This window comes from Eutrema salsugineum, unplaced genomic scaffold, assembly GCF_000478725.1.
Source record: "Eutrema salsugineum unplaced genomic scaffold, Eutsalg1_0 scaffold_10, whole genome shotgun sequence".
NCBI lineage: Eukaryota > Viridiplantae > Streptophyta > Magnoliopsida > Brassicales > Brassicaceae > Eutrema > Eutrema salsugineum.
In genome coordinates this window covers 5,698,108-5,714,559 of record NW_006256908.1, presented here as the reverse complement: position 1 = coordinate 5,714,559, position 16,452 = coordinate 5,698,108, and the positions used below count along the sequence as shown (strand labels likewise).

The 16,452-nt window shown below is 35.8% G+C and overlaps 4 protein-coding genes across 4 annotated transcripts; 1 reads left to right on the top strand and 3 right to left on the bottom strand.

Moving 5' to 3' along the window:
• The first annotated feature begins 975 nt into the window (after window positions 1–975).
• LOC18026615 lies at window positions 976–1,803 on the top strand. The gene has a single exon (XM_006410078.2). It carries the CDS (start codon window positions 1,151–1,153, stop codon window positions 1,676–1,678), a length of 528 nt encoding a protein of 175 aa, XP_006410141.1. The 5' UTR covers window positions 976–1,150; the 3' UTR covers window positions 1,679–1,803.
• Window positions 1,804–4,863: 3,060 nt separating this feature from the next.
• On the bottom strand, window positions 4,864–5,727 carry LOC112081565 (putative nuclease HARBI1). Its single transcript, XM_024148328.1, has one exon. The coding sequence runs from the start codon at window positions 5,725–5,727 to the stop codon at window positions 4,864–4,866; it is 864 nt and encodes a 287-aa protein (XP_024004096.1).
• Window positions 5,728–10,105: 4,378 nt separating this feature from the next.
• LOC18026614 (cation/H(+) symporter 13) lies at window positions 10,106–13,579 on the bottom strand. Its single transcript, XM_006410077.1, has 4 exons — window positions 13,322–13,579; window positions 12,224–13,228; window positions 11,650–12,045; window positions 10,106–10,936 (listed from the first exon to the last, which is right to left on the bottom strand). Exons 1-4 carry the CDS (start codon window positions 13,577–13,579, stop codon window positions 10,106–10,108), a joined length of 2,490 nt encoding a protein of 829 aa, XP_006410140.1.
• A 557-nt stretch (window positions 13,580–14,136) lies between these two features.
• LOC18026613 (probable WRKY transcription factor 25) lies at window positions 14,137–16,403 on the bottom strand. The gene is made up of 5 exons (XM_006410076.2): window positions 15,963–16,403; window positions 15,540–15,662; window positions 14,930–15,441; window positions 14,679–14,840; window positions 14,137–14,605 (listed from the first exon to the last, which is right to left on the bottom strand). The coding sequence occupies exons 1-5, from the start codon at window positions 16,206–16,208 to the stop codon at window positions 14,467–14,469; spliced, it is 1,182 nt and encodes a 393-aa protein (XP_006410139.1). The 5' UTR covers window positions 16,209–16,403; the 3' UTR covers window positions 14,137–14,466.
• Between the last annotated feature and the right edge of the window lie 49 nt (window positions 16,404–16,452).

Below are 16,452 nucleotides of genomic sequence, written 5' to 3'. Positions count from 1 at the left end.
TCTTAAATAACATTTATGTAAATATTAAACATTTATTTATGTTATAATTAATTAAAAATATTGATGGATAATTTTTGTATAAACTTTTGATTTTTAAATGATATTGAATTTTAAATTGAGTGATTTATAATAATATCCTAATACATAATAAATGATGATTATATTTTTTTGATTAATTAATTCTTAAATAATATTTATGTAAATATTAAATAATAATTTATGTCATAATTCATTAAAAATATTGATGTATATTTTTGTATAAAATTTTAATTTTTAATGATATTAAATTTTAAATTAATTGTTTTATAATAATATACTAACACATAACAAATAATGATTATATTTTTAAAAAAATATAAATTTAAAATAGTTGAAGAAAAAAATAGCATGTTATGTGCCGGTATTCACCTAGTATTACTTAATAGTTTCAGTTATTTATCAAATATTCCATCATTTTTGCAAAGATTTTTTGTGTCTTTTTAATTTTTTTTTTAATTTTAGAAAGAGCACTGTTTTACATTTCTTTGATATAATATAATATTTTAGATAAAATTTCTATATAATATTTTCTATTTACTTTACTTAAAATATAAGTCATTTTCATCTAATTAATGATGATATATAAGAACATATTTATGTAATTAAGAGCTTTGTTTTTTTTTAATTTTTGTAAAACATTTCAACGAAGGATTAATAAACCACTTATAGTTTTAATAATAATAATATTAGACAGCTAAAATTCAGACCAGAAAAACGAGAGGTATTGACCAATGAAATGGATATGTATTAATTGAGTGGAAAAAAGAAATAAAATGTGCACGAAAAAAGAAATAAAATGTGCACGAAGAGGAGGGTTGCTTAAGCTAGTCATAATAAGAAGAAAGGGCAAAGGCATTTCAGTTAATAAAATATCCGTATACATATATGGTCAAGCTCTCATACTCGCCTTCACTCCCTATATATACATATAACCTCGTCTTCCCCACATAAACAACACACAAGAACAAAGAAAACAAATTATAAAAACCTAAAAATCCTTTTCTTTTTTTTTTTTTGGCAAAAAAATGGTCATATAGGGAAAAAAATCCTTTTCTTTCTTGTTAGAAATCCTTTTCTTTCTTGTTAGAAATCCGTTTGCAAAGAAGAAGATATGGGAAACAGTTTACGGTGTTGTTTGGCTTGTGTACTTCCATGTGGAGCTTTAGATTTGATCCGAATCGTACATCTCAACGGCCACGTCGACGAGATAACTCGTCCGATGACCGCCGGAGAGATTCTTCAGGCGAATCCTAACCATGTCTTAAGTAAACCATGTTCTCAAGGAGTTGTACGTAAGATCTTGATATTGTCCCCTGAATCTGAGCTTAAGCGTGGAAGCATCTATTTTCTTATCCCGGATACTTCTTTGCCGGAGAAGAAGAAGACAAAGAAGAAAAAGGATCTCCGACGCCGAAGAAAGACTCTTAAAAACGTCAACGGCGATAATAGTGATCATATGGTGAGTACTGATAAGGATCTTGATTTGACGTTGTGTGACAAATATTTGGAAGATGTTATGTTGTCGGAGAAGAGTTGTTCGGCCGGTAAAGAGAATCGTCATCGTCGTAGACATAGTCGATCGGCGTCGGTTTCCACGTGGCGGCCTCACCTTGATAGCATCGTGGAGGATCTTAATTAACTAGTAGTTTTTTGTTTCACTCTTCGTTAATTCTGTCTCTATTTTCTTAAATTCTTTTTTTTCTTTTTAGATCTGGAAATTCGGAATTTATTTAACATCCCGGAGAGAATATATTCAATTTTTTATTTATTTTTAGCATGAAGTTAAAAACAAAAACTATGTACGTAATGTACTAATGTGGGTAAGATCTATGTTAAATTGATGATTTAATTTTAGTCCGCGAGAACGAGGACAAGATCCTAAGTTACGATCATATGATCATTTATCCGCTCAAAAATTTAAGACTTAAAACATGTACGCATATGTAAATTGGATCTTTAGGACAGGAATATAATATTTAGTACAGTTAAACATGAATTTCCAAAATGCAGTACAAACAAACATTTTGTCTCCTCAATACGACGTTGATTTTTCAAGTTTAATATATTGAAGAATAATTACATGTCCAATAATAATGGAAGAGAGGGGATTTAGGGAAAAATAAAACTGAACTTGGTACATAGTTCTGGATGAATTAATTGAGTTATACATTTGATGCCTTTCTTTAAGCTGTGGTCATTATACTATCAAACAAATTTATTAAAGCATTAGAAAAACTGCATGTTCAACTGTAATGCAACGTATTTAGACCGGTTAGTTTAATTTTAAAGTTTCGGTGGTTAATATAATACTTATAAAGTTGTTTACTTCTAGTTATTGGGAATAATGCGAACTCAAGACGGCTAATTAATAAGGGTTTAAACAATAAAGAAAGAGATGTAGACGTTAGGCAATCATGCAGGTTGTCACATGCAGATGTAGCCATGTAGGTGGACCAATCGATAAGCCTTTGAAGCTGAAAACAAACCATATGTTTCAAATAATATAAATTTTTTATTAATATAAAGAGCAAAGAAAGTTAATGCTATTTGCTATATATGGACAAATTTATAAAGGCCACAAATCAATGATTATACATGAAGAAACCGATAGATATGAAATGTTATTATATATTTTTCCATAAAATGTTTTTCTTAAATCAAAAGAATTGGCAAATATATATATATATATATATATATATAGTTATTTAATTACGGGAAGTCGGCAAATGTACAAGATTTTGAAACAATTGTGCCATTGATTTTCCACTTAAATATTGATTTCAATTGAGAAACATGTCAAAGATGATAAAATAGTTTGACAGTGATTTATATGGGTTTTAGTTTTTGGTTCTCATTCAAATAAATGTAGAGATATGTTATATGTAAACTAAATTATACTAGTTTGTTGTATTGTTTAGATAATGCATTTCACTGAATATATAGAGTCGTCGCAATAAGAAAAAAAAAAAAAGAAGAAGAAAAAAATAGGAAAAAAATGGAAAAATTAAAGCTGGCGAGGGCATCTGATTCGGCTGCCTTCACATGGATTCCCATCCTTTATGTCCCATCTCTCCTAAACAGTAAACACCCATCTTTTTGTCCTCAGTCCTCACAACCCTTTTTAATATAAAAACGTAATTTACTTAAGTCACGTACTGATTGTTGATGTAAAACTACACCATTTTTCATTGTGTGTTACTTTTTACTTTTGTTTTTATTAATTAACTTGCTTTTGATGAAGTTGAATGTCGATCTTAACAACTAATTATTAGACCATGTCCATCAGAGGATCAGGGAGAGTTCATAGCTCAGTTTTTTAGGCAAAAACCATTTAAAAAAAAAAGAAAAATGGCTCAATATTGATGAACCGCCTCTTCCTGAAGAGTCTAAAGAGACGGTATCGTCCAAGTATCATGCATACATGGAAAGCTTTGATTGGTCGAAAAATTTGGGGACAATTTTTTTTTTGGCATCGGGTTTTCTCCTTCACACGACTCTCTTCTCTCTTCTTCTTCCCAGATGATTTTCAGTTCGGAGAAAACTCTTAATCACGCCGCCGTAGACTTCTAATCCCATCATCAAGATCCATTCCAAGCATCCGGGTAATAAACTTTGTGGTCTTTAATTTGTTAAACTTTGAAACAGATTTGGGGATTTTAGGGTTTCGAATTTGGGGAAATTTCGAATTCTTTTACTCAGCAACAATTTGATCAGTGTTCTAGACAGAAGAGGCGGAGGTTGAATACCCGATGAAACCGTATTGATTCGGGAATTGTTACGGGAATTATACTCCTGCATTTTCTCATTGTATCGTTTTTATAGGGTTGATGATTTAGTGTTTTGTGAAATTGTTTGTTTTTCTGGGTATGGGTGATTTAGCTTTTTGATTCTTGTTTTCCTATAATTCAGCTGGGATGTGCTCGTAATTGTTGTTTGCTCATTGGAAAAGTAGTTTGATAAAGATGACTCAGATCATGGAAATTCAGGATTATATACACGGTGCTGAAGAAGCAAGACGAAGCTCTTTATGGATCTCAGAAATCTGGTCTTACTTCTTCAGGCATTAATCCCTCAATCCTCCGGCTGGGTTTGTGAACATCGCCTCATGGGTTCTTAATCCAACAAGCACATTATGTATTCTCAAAAGGAGGTCTCTTTCGAAGGCATCAAGAAGTGAATACAACAGAATTAGAGAAAAAAAAAAAAGGGACAGCGACAGATGGCTGGATCAAAAAGTTGAAGAAGAATGCTTGGTACTTGGTAATCTGGAACGTGAGTTTGTTGGTTTTGAGTTGCAGGCTTTTCCTTGCTTTGAATCTGTAGCTATTTGGAACAATGGATCTTTGTATATAATTGATGAACTGTTTTTGTCTTCGATCAAGAGTAATGGAACTTTGGAACTTTATAAAACCATTTTTTTTTTTAATTCTGGTGAACCTCATTATTAGGTTTACTAATAGAACCAGAAATTACGGCAGACTCTTCCCAAAACACAAAACCAAAAAATAATAATAATATATTTTGATGAACTCCTAAGAGCACCTCCATTGGTAAGCATTCTTAAGAGGTGTTTAACCAATTTTAAATTAGTATTTTTGAAATATTGTTGTTTAAGCACTTTTTTTATGATGTTTTTTTTTTAGGGTCCAATGGAAAATGCTTAAAAAAGAATGCTTAAGATTTTTTTTTTTTTTTAGTTTGAATTTGTATTTTTGAAATAATAATCATTTTATTGATTATATTTTCCAGCATACATTATATTTGAAGAAACATATAAAACATAGAAATGTAAATCATAAACCATAAAAAACAAAGAAGTGCTAATCATAAACCGTAATTTGGATTTGTCCCAAATTTGTTCCATAGATGCTCTACTAAATCTGCTTTCAATTGATCATGCTTGGTTTGATCACGAATTGAATTTCGAATTCCCATCAGATTTCCGATATTTGTAGGCCTATCTGTCTCGTACGTTAAATCCACTTGTGAAGTTCTGGTTGCTTCTAGTTGTGTGAATGAGTCTACATCATACTGAGTGTATCCAGCTCGTTCGTCTTCTACTATCATGTTGTGAAGAATTAAACAAGCTCGCATAATCTTGCCTATTTTTTCTTTATCCCAAATAAGAGCAGGGTTTTTGACAATAGCAAAACGAGCTTGCAGAACTCCAAAAGCACGTTCGACATCTTTACGGGCTGCTTCTTGACGTTGAGCAAATAAGATTGCTTTCTCACTTTCAGGCATTTGAATAGATTGGATAAATGTAGCCCAGTCAGGATAAATTCCATCCGTGAGATAGTATGCCAAATTATATCGTCGTCCGTTGACAAAGTATTTCACTTTTGGAGCTTTACCTTGTAATATGTCATCAAAAACCGGTGAGCGATCAAGTACATTAATATCATTTAATGTACCTGGAGGTCCAAAAAATGCATGCCATATCCAAAGATCATATGAAGCTACAGCCTCTAAAACGATTGTTGGTTTGCCAGATCCACGTGTGTATTGCCCTTTCCAAGCGGTTGGACAATTTTTCCACTCCCAGTGCATACAATCAATGCTTCCTATCATCCCGGGAAATCCGCGTTCTTCTCCCTTATCAAGAAGTTTTTCCAAGCAAGAAATTGCGGTGCTTTCACCAAGCCGGAGGTATTCATCAACCGCATCAGCCGCACAACCATATGCCATCATACGAATGGCTGCCGTACATTTTTGTAGTGCACTTAGACCGGGTCTTCCGGTAGCATCTCGTCTTTGTTGAAAGAATGGAATTTGAGTAGAGAGGCTATCAACAATACGCATGAACAAAGGTTTGTTCATTCTGAAACGACGACGGAATATATGGGCTGGATATGTTGCATCTTCTTGGAAGTAGTCGTTCCACAAACGGATGTGGCCTTGTTCCCGATCTCTGTCAATGTATCTCCTTTTTTTTTGTTGCATTTGGGCGATCACCATGATTCATGACAAGATTTTCAAACGCTTGATTGATAATGGTATCAAATCTTTCATCCAACATTTCCTCCAAATTATTATGGGAAGATCCAGCCATATTGGATGAAAGTTTTTTTTAGAAAATTAAAAAGGTAATCGGTGAGAAGTGAAGGAAAAGAAAAAGGAAGTGATATGTTTGTATAATGAGAGAAGTGAAGGAAAAGGAAAAGAAAAAGGTAATCGGTGAGAAGTTTTTTTAGAGTGATATGTTTGTATAGTGAGAGAAGTGATATGGAAATAAATAAGGAAGTGGTTTATATAAGCAAAAATGAATGAGTTTCTGCCTTGCAAATTATGTGGTTTACAATAGAAGACATAAATTACAAAATTCATGTCGGCACTACTAAACAAGTCCATAGAATACAAATTTTTTTTTAAAAAAAAAGACATAACCGATCAATAATGGCTATCAGCCAAAATATGTGGCCCAACAATCTCCACCATTGATCAATAATGGTTATCAGCCAAAATATCGGTCTTCTAAAATCTCATAACTTGTCTGAGTCATATCTGAGTCAAAATATCGGTCTTCTAAAATCCAAAAATCTCATAACCTGCATCAAAACAAACAACAAAAATTAGATAGGAGAAACTTCATAGTGATTAACTTTTGTGGATCATTTGTGTAAGCAAACTTCTTAAACATGACTAACTTTCTGATCCATTAAAATAGTAACAAAGAGGACCATGTTTTCCCATACATAGCATTGAACTACAAAGACTGAAAAAAAGACTCAAACACTTAGGCATATTACTCAAACAAAAACTGAAAAAAAGACTCAAACACTCAACCAAAGACTCATACTAAGACTTAAACAGAAACTTAAACAAAGACTCAAACACTTAGGCATATTAAAACAATTCTTTGATGAGCTTATTCTTTAATTCTTCTTCTACCTCGCTAAGTGGTTCTTGTTTTCCAAGCAGATTCTCCAACATCTTATATTTGCTTGTTTTCTGTTTCAGTTCTTCATCTTGTTTCCTAATCACCAACAAGTTCTGACACTCCAAGACATCAACTTCGTTTTGCCCTTTCTTATTGGAAGCCTCTGATCCATTTTTCTTGGCTTTTGCCTTTGCTGCCTTCACACCTTCTGGCCGCCGCAACCCTTCACATCCAACATGAACATGTGAGCTTGGAGAACCTTCATCTGTCCTTCTTCTTTTAGGCTGTCCACTACCATTAGAAAGGCACCATTTTGGATCATTTCTAAGCTCTCTCCAACAATGTTCCGATCCAAGGTGAACTTGGCTTTGTAATCATTCAAATACAGCTGATTTGCAAGCTTCAACACATCATCTTCATTTTGTCCACTTGTTTTCTGAGAGGTTTCAGAAGCATAGCAACCTACAAATTTGCAGACTTGCTCATTTATCTTGGCCCACCTGTTCTTGCAATGCTACGACACCCTCTTCTCCATTCCAGCAAGTTTGCGACTTGAGGCATAGTAAGTTGCAATCCTACTCCAAAAAGCTTCTGCTTTTTGCTCATTTCCCACTATGGGATCTTTAGATGTGTTAAGCCAAGAACTTATAAGGACAAGATCTTCTAAAGGACTCCATTTTCTCCTTGACTTTCTAGGTTCTTTGGCTGTGCTTTCATCTTCACTTGGAGCTTCGGTCCATTGACTCTCAAACAGAAAAGCTTCTGATTCACCGAGTTGAATGGTTGGTTCAACATTCGCTTGTGTGACAGGTTGCATTTGTGGAGTTTGTTGACTATTTAAGAGATCAAGGAAGCCAGACTCACTATATGGATTCATATTGTTCTTCGCTGGCTGTTAAAATACTAAGGAATGAGAAGAATAAAGATAAAGAATAAGAGAGAAGGAATAAGGAAAAAGAAGGATTAAAGAAAGATAATAAGAGAGAATGAAAGAGAATGAAAACTTGTGTGCATACTGAGAGCTGTGGTTATGAGAGAAGAGGTTTAATGCACCTCTCTCTTTTAATGGAGGCTTTAAAACAAAGGATAAGATAGAAGAGAAGAAGGTTTAGTTCAGTTAGTTTAATTGAGTTTAGTTGAGTTAGTTTTAAAAAGAAGGAAAGATAAGAAGGAAGAGGTTAGGTTGAGTTAATGAAGACAATGGAGAAGTAAAGGAGAAGATAAAAGAGAAGAAGGTTTACTTCAGTTAAAGCACCGATTGTGAAATAAGAGTTAATGCACTTCTCTGTTTTAATGGAGGCTTTAAAACAAAGGAGAAAATAGAAGAGAAGAAGGTTAGCAGTCAGTGTCATACTAATGCTTTCACCTAACCTCTACATTGATCACTACCAAGCATTGATCAAACTTAACACAAACCTCAACCATTCTCTAAAACAAACCATGGCTCGCCGATTTGACAAACTATCAGTACAGAGCAAACCCATCAGCTGCAAACAATTTAACAAACTATCTAACCATACAACTTTGCAAACAAGCAAACCATCAAACCATACAAACCATCAGTTGCAAACAATAAGAGTTAACAAACTAACTAGCAAACAAGCAAACAAGCAAACCATCAAACCATACAAACGATCGAACATGAGTCCAAAAAAAAAAACAACTATAAACCATCTTTGTCAATCGAACCATACACTCAAAGCAGATGAAGAAAATTACCTCAGAGATCAAGGAAGCAGAACCAAATCATTGGAAGAACCAAACCATGGCTCGCCTGAGAAGAAACGATGCCATTCATAATCAATTCCGCCTGAGCCTGACAAGACACGATGCCATTCATAAATCACACACAATCAATTTCGTTTGTGATATATTTCTCCATCTAAACCCAATTCATCTAACAAATTCAGAAGAATCGATCCTAAAATTGGCAAACAATACCTGTTTTGTCTTCCACCATCTCTCCTTAGCCCAGAAAATCTCAGAACAATCTCCCATCGAAGCAATGAAGATTTTCGTGTAATCATGCATGAAGAATTTGCTGGATAATCTCAAAATCGAAAGTTGAATCGAAGGAGAACAAAAACTGTCGGGAAATTTTGTTTCCCTGAAGAAGAGAGAAAGACGATAACAGTGTGAAAAAAAAGAAAAAGAAAAATTAAAAAGGCTGACCAATGAAAAGCGACCACATCGTCGATGCTTAAGAGTGCTAAAAATGCTAATATAAACATCGTTGTTAAGCTAATTCACCCATTAATGATTTATTTTTAATTCAATTATTCCTTAAGCACCTCCTAAGCATTCTCCATTGGAGGTGCTCTAAGATGAGTTCACTAATGTACTTGCTTTTATATAAAAAAACAATAACGCTACTGAAAACTAAACTAAATTTAACTTCAAATATATAAACGGGTCTAAATAGTCGGAATCTAAACAGAACGGACCCACCGGGTAAGAGATGGCACATTGTTATTCTACCGGAACGAAATTGCGACGTCTTGTTACGTATTTTGGCATACTTTCTTGTCCCACAATATACGCGGATATAGACTCGATTGGGTTTGGTTGAGTAATTTATTGATTTATAACCTAGATGATACGGCTCGGCTTAACACTGTTTCGTAATTGTGTGATTACAAAATGTGTATTAGTTGTGCTGTTGTGAATGCTTACAGATGAGAATGTTGGAATGATGCCAATCCATCCATCTAAGTATCGAACTGATTCAGTAAGCGATTTAAGCACACCAAATTATAACGAATGTAATCAGATTATTATTACCCCTAGCCCCTAGGGCGATTTTTTTCTGGCCCTTGAAGTTTGATACTGTAATGCTTTTTTACTAAATTAAAATTTCTTAAACTCCTTTTGTGTGAATTTTACTGTAGATTTTGCTATGAAAACAAATAAATAAAGTGCTTTTGAGCCCAATCTGTTTCTCTTAAAAGCTGGAACTGATCTTTTGTGTAACTCGATATTGCTTTGTAGTTTAAAATCTGCTTCTTATTGAATGAATTAACAAGTAACCAAAAAAAAAAAAAGATTAGCTAATTTTATTGAATTATTTATGCAAGCCTTTACAAATATCTACCTCTTACATATTTATAAATATCTCTAGTTATGAACTTACTATAAAAAGAATGTTACTAATTAAATCAAGATTAAATCACTTGGTGATTATTTACTCTAATTTTTTTCGAGATCAATGGTAGTGAAACCTTCTTCAACAGAGAAACGCGGCTGTATTCTTGTATCTCCAACCTTTTGATGATCAACAGGCAATTTATAACTATCGTCCACGGCTAGTGCTTCCCCTTGCTGCTGATGAACAACGAGCACCGAGAAATGAAAATCCGGCGACGTCAACATATCTCCGATTACACCTAACTCAGGACATTCACTCCAATCCGTGAGTCCATACAAGACCGAAGACTCTAGGTCATGGTCCCGACCAACTAACACCATGTCATAAGCCTCACCAAGTGAGCTAATCGCTTGCGTGGTCTCCACGCCATCTCTCACTATCTCCTCTACGTAATGCACTTTCCCTTTGTTCGCTGCATGGCTCTTGAAGTCGTTGATAAGATCGTACTCGGCCATTTCGCTGTAATCCTCGTCTTGAAGGGAGCTTTTGTGACGGAAATGTATCATCGTGACGTTAAGCTCCGGTTTTTCAGCCATCCTCATACTTAACGCGAGCGCCTCCGCGTCGTCACGGCCTCCGATGAAGAGCACCGCCACGTTTTGCCACGTGTTGGTCATCAAGACGGAGCGACGTCCCTCGCACTCTCCTCGGTCTATGAATATGGCGACCGAACATGGTGCTGCTTCGAGTACATTGAGGTTTATGTTCCTCATTGGCGCGTTGACTTGTCCGACGGTTCCGTCGATTGCGTACTGCTTGTGGAACGGAATCACGATTAGCGTTGCCTTCTTGTCGAGTGCGAGTGTGCATACGTCGTTGTTTATACTCGAGAATGGTGCGGCTGCGGTGAAATGTTGCGCCATGAGAGTACCCTGATGCATCATAGATTTAAGATAAATATGTATTTAGATTAAATATGTGTATCATCTATAACAAAATTGAAGATACTATCTAGATTTTGGTTGTTTATTTACTTTTATATACTATGTATATTTTCCAAAACCAAAACACATTAAGTACATTAAGCAACAGATTGTTAGTTGTAGATGTAAACGCCAAACACAAGTTAATACACTATCTCGTGAAATACTTTTGGTGTTTATGTTTGCATATTCAGTTGTATGTTTGTGTTTATATTTAGTTCATTATATATTCCAAATCAATTAACAACTTTAAGTATTTTAAGCAAATATTGTTGTCAACTGTAAACGTAAACATTATGTCAAAACCCAATCGTTTACTTTAGACTCTAACGTTTGCACTTTGCATTTTCGGTTGTTTGTTTGTGTTTATATCTGCATTTCGTCTTATATTAAGTATGTACACTTCCAAAATTATCTAATAACCTTAAGCATTAAAAAAACATTATTTTGCTAATCGTACCCTAAATGTAAACGTCAAAGCCAAACAAACACTATCGTTTAATTTACTTTTGGATGTTTGCATTTGCACTTTATAAAAAAAACTTTTTTGAAAACTTTTTTATTGGCTAAAATATTTTTGAAAACTTGAACAAGTTTTTATAGAAATATTTAAAGTTTGTATCTATACGCAGAGAAAAAAAGTTAATATTGTGTTTGTTTACCTGATACTTTTGCTCAAAACGTTGGAAGGCATTGACAATGTGTGTGGATTGGGCCGTATTTGGGTCCAGTTTGTTCATCTGGTGGTGCGGCGTGAGGACCGCGTGAGCTCGGCCTTTAAGCTCGACGAGGTGCAGCGTGAAGAACGAGATCGGGTTAAACCTTGTAGGGTAAGTAGCTTCTAGAAGGTTCACCATGGAAGGAACGTTTTCAACGTTGTAGATGCAAAGAAGAAGACGGAGCTGAAGATTGCGTTGTCTCGTGTTGAGGATCGTACGTTTGCTTTTGCTTTTGTAACGTTTCGATGGATCGTATAGGTACACGACAAGGAACCGCGAAATCCCCGTTACGAGCAAAATCGTTATTATCATCAGATTAAAACATTCTGTGTCAACAACCTGAAAACAAAAAAAACCTTAATAAAATCAACTTCTTAACCTTGAGTTAAAGAAATATTACGAGAACTGACTAATCCACTTCCGTGCACTAAACGTCATGTTATTTACCTATTTTTTTTTTGAATTCTAAATTAATCAAAACCAAAGTAGGCAACGTCTATTTTTTTGTTTTTTTTACCTGAGCGTCTTTCCACACAACAGTAGTGTAGATTTCGATGATACCTTGGCAACACATCAAGAACGCTAAACAAAGCGCGTCTCCAATCTCCGTTTTGCAGTAAGCAGACGCAGCCGCTGTTCCAAGGAACTTGCAGCCATAAGTGACCAAGAGAATGATCTCAATCAGTATCACATGGTGCTCATGGCTCTCTGTGATCTCAAAGAAATTAGTTTGTAACCCACTAATGGCAATGAAACAAGGGAGGAGCATATTCGAAGCAATCATCTCCAGTTTCGTAGCGAGTTCTGTCCCCAAAGGCGGGCCATCAGGGAGCGAAACGCCTAGCCAAAACGCTCCAAACGCAGCGTGGACGCCCATAGCCTCTGCGCTAATGCTAGCCACAGACAAAACCAAGAGGACAGGGAAGAACGGGACAACGTCTTTGTTGTTCAACGATTTGCTTTTTCTCTTGGTGAGATATACGATCAAAGGACTAAAGAGGTATCTAATCACAAGAAGAAGAATAGCGATCATGAGAATCGCGTAAACGCTGCTCATCGTCCGCTCACGCGTGTAGAGATTAAACGCTAGTGCCACGAACCAGCTACAAACTTCACAGACCATTGAGCAGTTGGTGGCTAACCGTCCTAGCTCTGAGTTGAGGATGTTGAGTTCCGCTAAGACCGTGGTTGTAACCGGGAATGATGTCACCGAGCTCAAGGAGATCGCGGTGCTTGTGCAGCCAATCACATCGTTGGGAAGTCCCAAAGTTCTTTTAATGAAAAGAACCGTGAGGTTCCCAAGAGAGAACGGGAAGGCGTAAGAGGCTGTACCGATGAGGATGGCTTTAGAACCGACTTTTTTTATAATACTCGCATCGATCTTGAGTCCAAGAATGAAGAGATGGATAGTGAAACCAACGTTTGAGAGCGTTTGTATTATGATCTTGCCTCCAGCGGGAAGGAACATATTCATGTATTTCATGTGATGTCCCCAGAGAGATGGTCCTAGAACAATACCAGCCTATAAACATACACAAGAATGTTTTCAAAACGTTTTTATCGCGAAAAACAAATCAATTAAAGACATTGAAAAGTGATATGAGAAGGTTATTACCAAGACTTGAGCAGAGATCATTCCTTGTTTTAAAGGTTGAAGGAGGTTGAAGATAAGCCTAGAGGTGATGATGATGACTGACATTTGAAGCAAGAGAAGTGGCATTGCGTATTTGAGAGGGTTACTGTTCATGAAAATGCCTTTTGAGGTCACCATGTTTTGCTTCTGGCACACAAGCTCCTCCATCATGAATGGACCGTGCACTTTTCCCCAAAGGGACGAGTTGGTCTCCCCTCTGCCTAACGCCGACAAATCCATGGTCTTTTCTTATCTGTAAAATGAAGAAACCGAGTACAGAGAGAGAGAGAGAGAGAGAGAGTAGGTTTGGAGTTATACTATGAAAGCTATGTTTTCATTATTTGAGGAGAAAGTATAATGGTAAGAATGCAATAAGAAGGAGAGATGCTTCTGTGTGCTATGTGAATGTTAATGAGATGGAGAAGAAGAAAACAGAGGACTCTGTTTTTACTAGGGGTAACAAAGGCTAACTTCAGATTGGTTCCAAGAGTTTGGTGAGGTCAAAGAAAGAAGACACAGAGAAAGAGAAAAGTATGTGAGAGAAAGAGAAGAAAGATGATCCTATGTTTGTTCTTTCTATTTTTTGTTTCTTTCTATTTTTTTGTTTGGATGATGTTCTTTGCGCATTGTCTCCACCGTTCTAAATATGCGGTTTTGGTTTCATTTCTAAGTTCTAATAATATATAATGGATTAAGATTTTAAATATTTTTTTTTTAAATGGGTTTGACAAATGAAACTAGTTCACACAATGTGGATATTAAAGTGCTAGATGTGTTGCACTAATCAAGCAAAATGGATTATATACCGTTATTATTGCTTATAAATCTTGAAATGTGAAATGTACACCAAATTTAGCAAAAAGACCAAAGACAAGAATCTGAAATGGACTCTCAAGTGTTTAAAGTCACACCCATGAATGTGAGGGTCTCTATGGCCACGATGATATAAACTAGTAACCACCACTCTGTACAACACAAAGCACTGACTGTGTTACAAACAAATAAACAATACAAACAAATAAACAAACTGTAGTGAGCACAAAAGATAAGCCATATATAGTAAGAGTATTCTCAAATCCTAAAATGATAATACTAGTGAGTGACTAAGTCCCAAGAACGTTTTGTTTTCATGAGCGACGTAGCGCGGTTGGGATATCGTGATTGTGTCTTCCTTCATAGGTAGTGAGAACCGCTCTCTCATCTTCTGCAGATCTTTCTACTTGCTTCCTCACTCCACAACCTTGGTATGTGCACTTGTAGTAGCTCCTGTTGTAATAAAGAAGATTTAGAAACATGAAAACAACTTAAGAACAGGAAATTAGTTTTAATGATTTGTAACCTTGGATTAGTATTTCCCTTGACAACTTTTTGACCATACTTCCTCCATCTAAAGCCATCTATAAGAACATCAATGTCACTTATTGTCTGAACCACAACTCTTGGTTCTTTCACTCCTCTGCTTACTTCTACAGACATTCCTTCATCTTCACCTTCTCTTTTCCTGTTACACAAAAAAAAATTCCATAAAAAGTCAATTTCTTTCTTTTTTTGGAAACCTTTTGCTTCCACTAATTATAAATCTGGACTTACAATCTCTTCATCTGAGGTTGGTCCTCCTCTCCGTCTATCTCACCATACTCCGATTTAAAGCTTTTCTCACTGTAGTCAAACGAGATCGAAGAGTTCTCTGATTGATCATGTGTTTCACTAACAACAGAAGAAGGATTAAACACTCGTCTCGCATTAGCAGAGGAAGATATTGACGTTGATCCTGATGGTCTCTTGGTGAACTCGGGCTTAGGATGGTTATGACCTCCTTTGTAGATGATCTCAGTGATCTGACCATCAGAAGCAGTCTCAACAATCTTCTTGGAAACACAATTTGGATACGTACACTTGAAGTAACTCCTCGGATTTTCGCTCTTCTTCACTTGTTTCTGACCGTATTTTCTCCAACCATAACCATCATTAGAGTTCCTGCTCACCATGTACGATGGTATCTTACTCTGCCGATCCGATCCAAAGCTTTGCGTTGCAATCTCACGATGAACCGGAACCTGTTTCTTCTGAGGATCTTGAACACCATATGTTTCTTGCAAAACCTTGAAAAAAAATACAAAGGAAAATGTTTGATTCAGTACAAGGAAGTGTAGCTGCTTTGATTTTGTTGAAAGATGTCTCAAATCCGGGAAAGACATACAGAAGAAACGATTGGTAGTTGCGATTGCGATTGCGGTTGTATCTGCCAGGGAAAATCTGAGTGATTGTTTATTCCATTGAAGCCTTGACATGGAAACGCTCCTGTCGTTGGAGATATCAAACTCTGGAAAGTAAACACAAGCCAGAGAATCATTTCGGATAAGTTAGTTTGAAGACAAAACAGAATAAAACAGAACATCAGAGAACAGAGGAAGATTGGACTTGATTTGATTTCTTACAAGCTTGAGTATTTCACGCGGATCGTGTAATAAAACAAACATGAAACTCGTTTTGTGCTTTTAAGGACGTTTCCGATTTTCATGGATTTTTTGTAAGAACCCAGATATTTTGTTTTCCATTTTTCTTCTTTCAGTGAAATATATGAAAAACGGAGAAATGATCAAGAAAAAAACGGAAGCTTTACATGTGAGGAGCAGAGAAGAAGAGGAGAATCAAGCAAATCGGAGAACGCAAAATGAGAAGATTTTGAAATCGGAAGTGGAGGTGGCTGCGCCGTCTTGAACTTGGGTAAACCCGACCCGGTTCTCTCCAGGTTAAACCCATCACTCTGATATAGCGATACCGACCCGGAAACACGAAAGTCTTCGTCTTCTTGGTAGCAGTCAACGCCAGAGGAAGCAAGGAGGTCGGTGAAAGAAGACGACGACATGGCCTTGATAAAAGGAGACAAACTTTCAAGCTCTCAGAACAAAAAAAGGATTTGCTAAAAAAAGAAAGAAAAAAGCAAACTCTTTTTTTGCAGAGAAATGATCTATGAAAAGAAGATAAAGATGGCTGAAGAAAGGATTGGGTAAAGACGACGACGGTGGCGTATCGAGCAAGGTTTTTCTATCTTTCACATTTTGTCTTTTTCTTCTTGGCCTAAATATCATTTTTAATTATTTTAATATTTT

What these genes read in the sequence shown, in the direction of transcription:
- LOC18026615 (XM_006410078.2), top strand. Translation starts at nt 1,151, where the DNA reads ATGGGAAACAGTTTACGGTGTTGTTTGGCTTGTGTACTTCCATGTGGA.
- LOC112081565 (XM_024148328.1), bottom strand. Translation starts at nt 5,727, where the DNA reads ATGGCATATGGTTGTGCGGCTGATGCGGTTGATGAATACCTCCGGCTT.
- LOC18026614 (XM_006410077.1), bottom strand. Translation starts at nt 13,579, where the DNA reads ATGGATTTGTCGGCGTTAGGCAGAGGGGAGACCAACTCGTCCCTTTGG. An exon ending in TGATCTCTGCTCAAGTCTTG is followed by an intron (nt 13,229 to 13,321) that starts GTAATAACCTTC and finishes GTATGTTTATAG; the next exon opens with GCTGGTATTGTTCTAGGACC. An exon ending in TTGTGTGGAAAGACGCTCAG is followed by an intron (nt 12,046 to 12,223) that starts GTAAAAAAAACA and finishes TTTTGTTTTCAG; the next exon opens with GTTGTTGACACAGAATGTTT.
- LOC18026613 (XM_006410076.2), bottom strand. Translation starts at nt 16,208, where the DNA reads ATGTCGTCGTCTTCTTTCACCGACCTCCTTGCTTCCTCTGGCGTTGAC. An exon ending in TTCTTCTCTGCTCCTCACAT is followed by an intron (nt 15,663 to 15,962) that starts GTAAAGCTTCCG and finishes TTTACTTTCCAG; the next exon opens with AGTTTGATATCTCCAACGAC. An exon ending in CAACCTCAGATGAAGAGATT is followed by an intron (nt 14,841 to 14,929) that starts GTAAGTCCAGAT and finishes TTTGTGTAACAG; the next exon opens with GAAAAGAGAAGGTGAAGATG.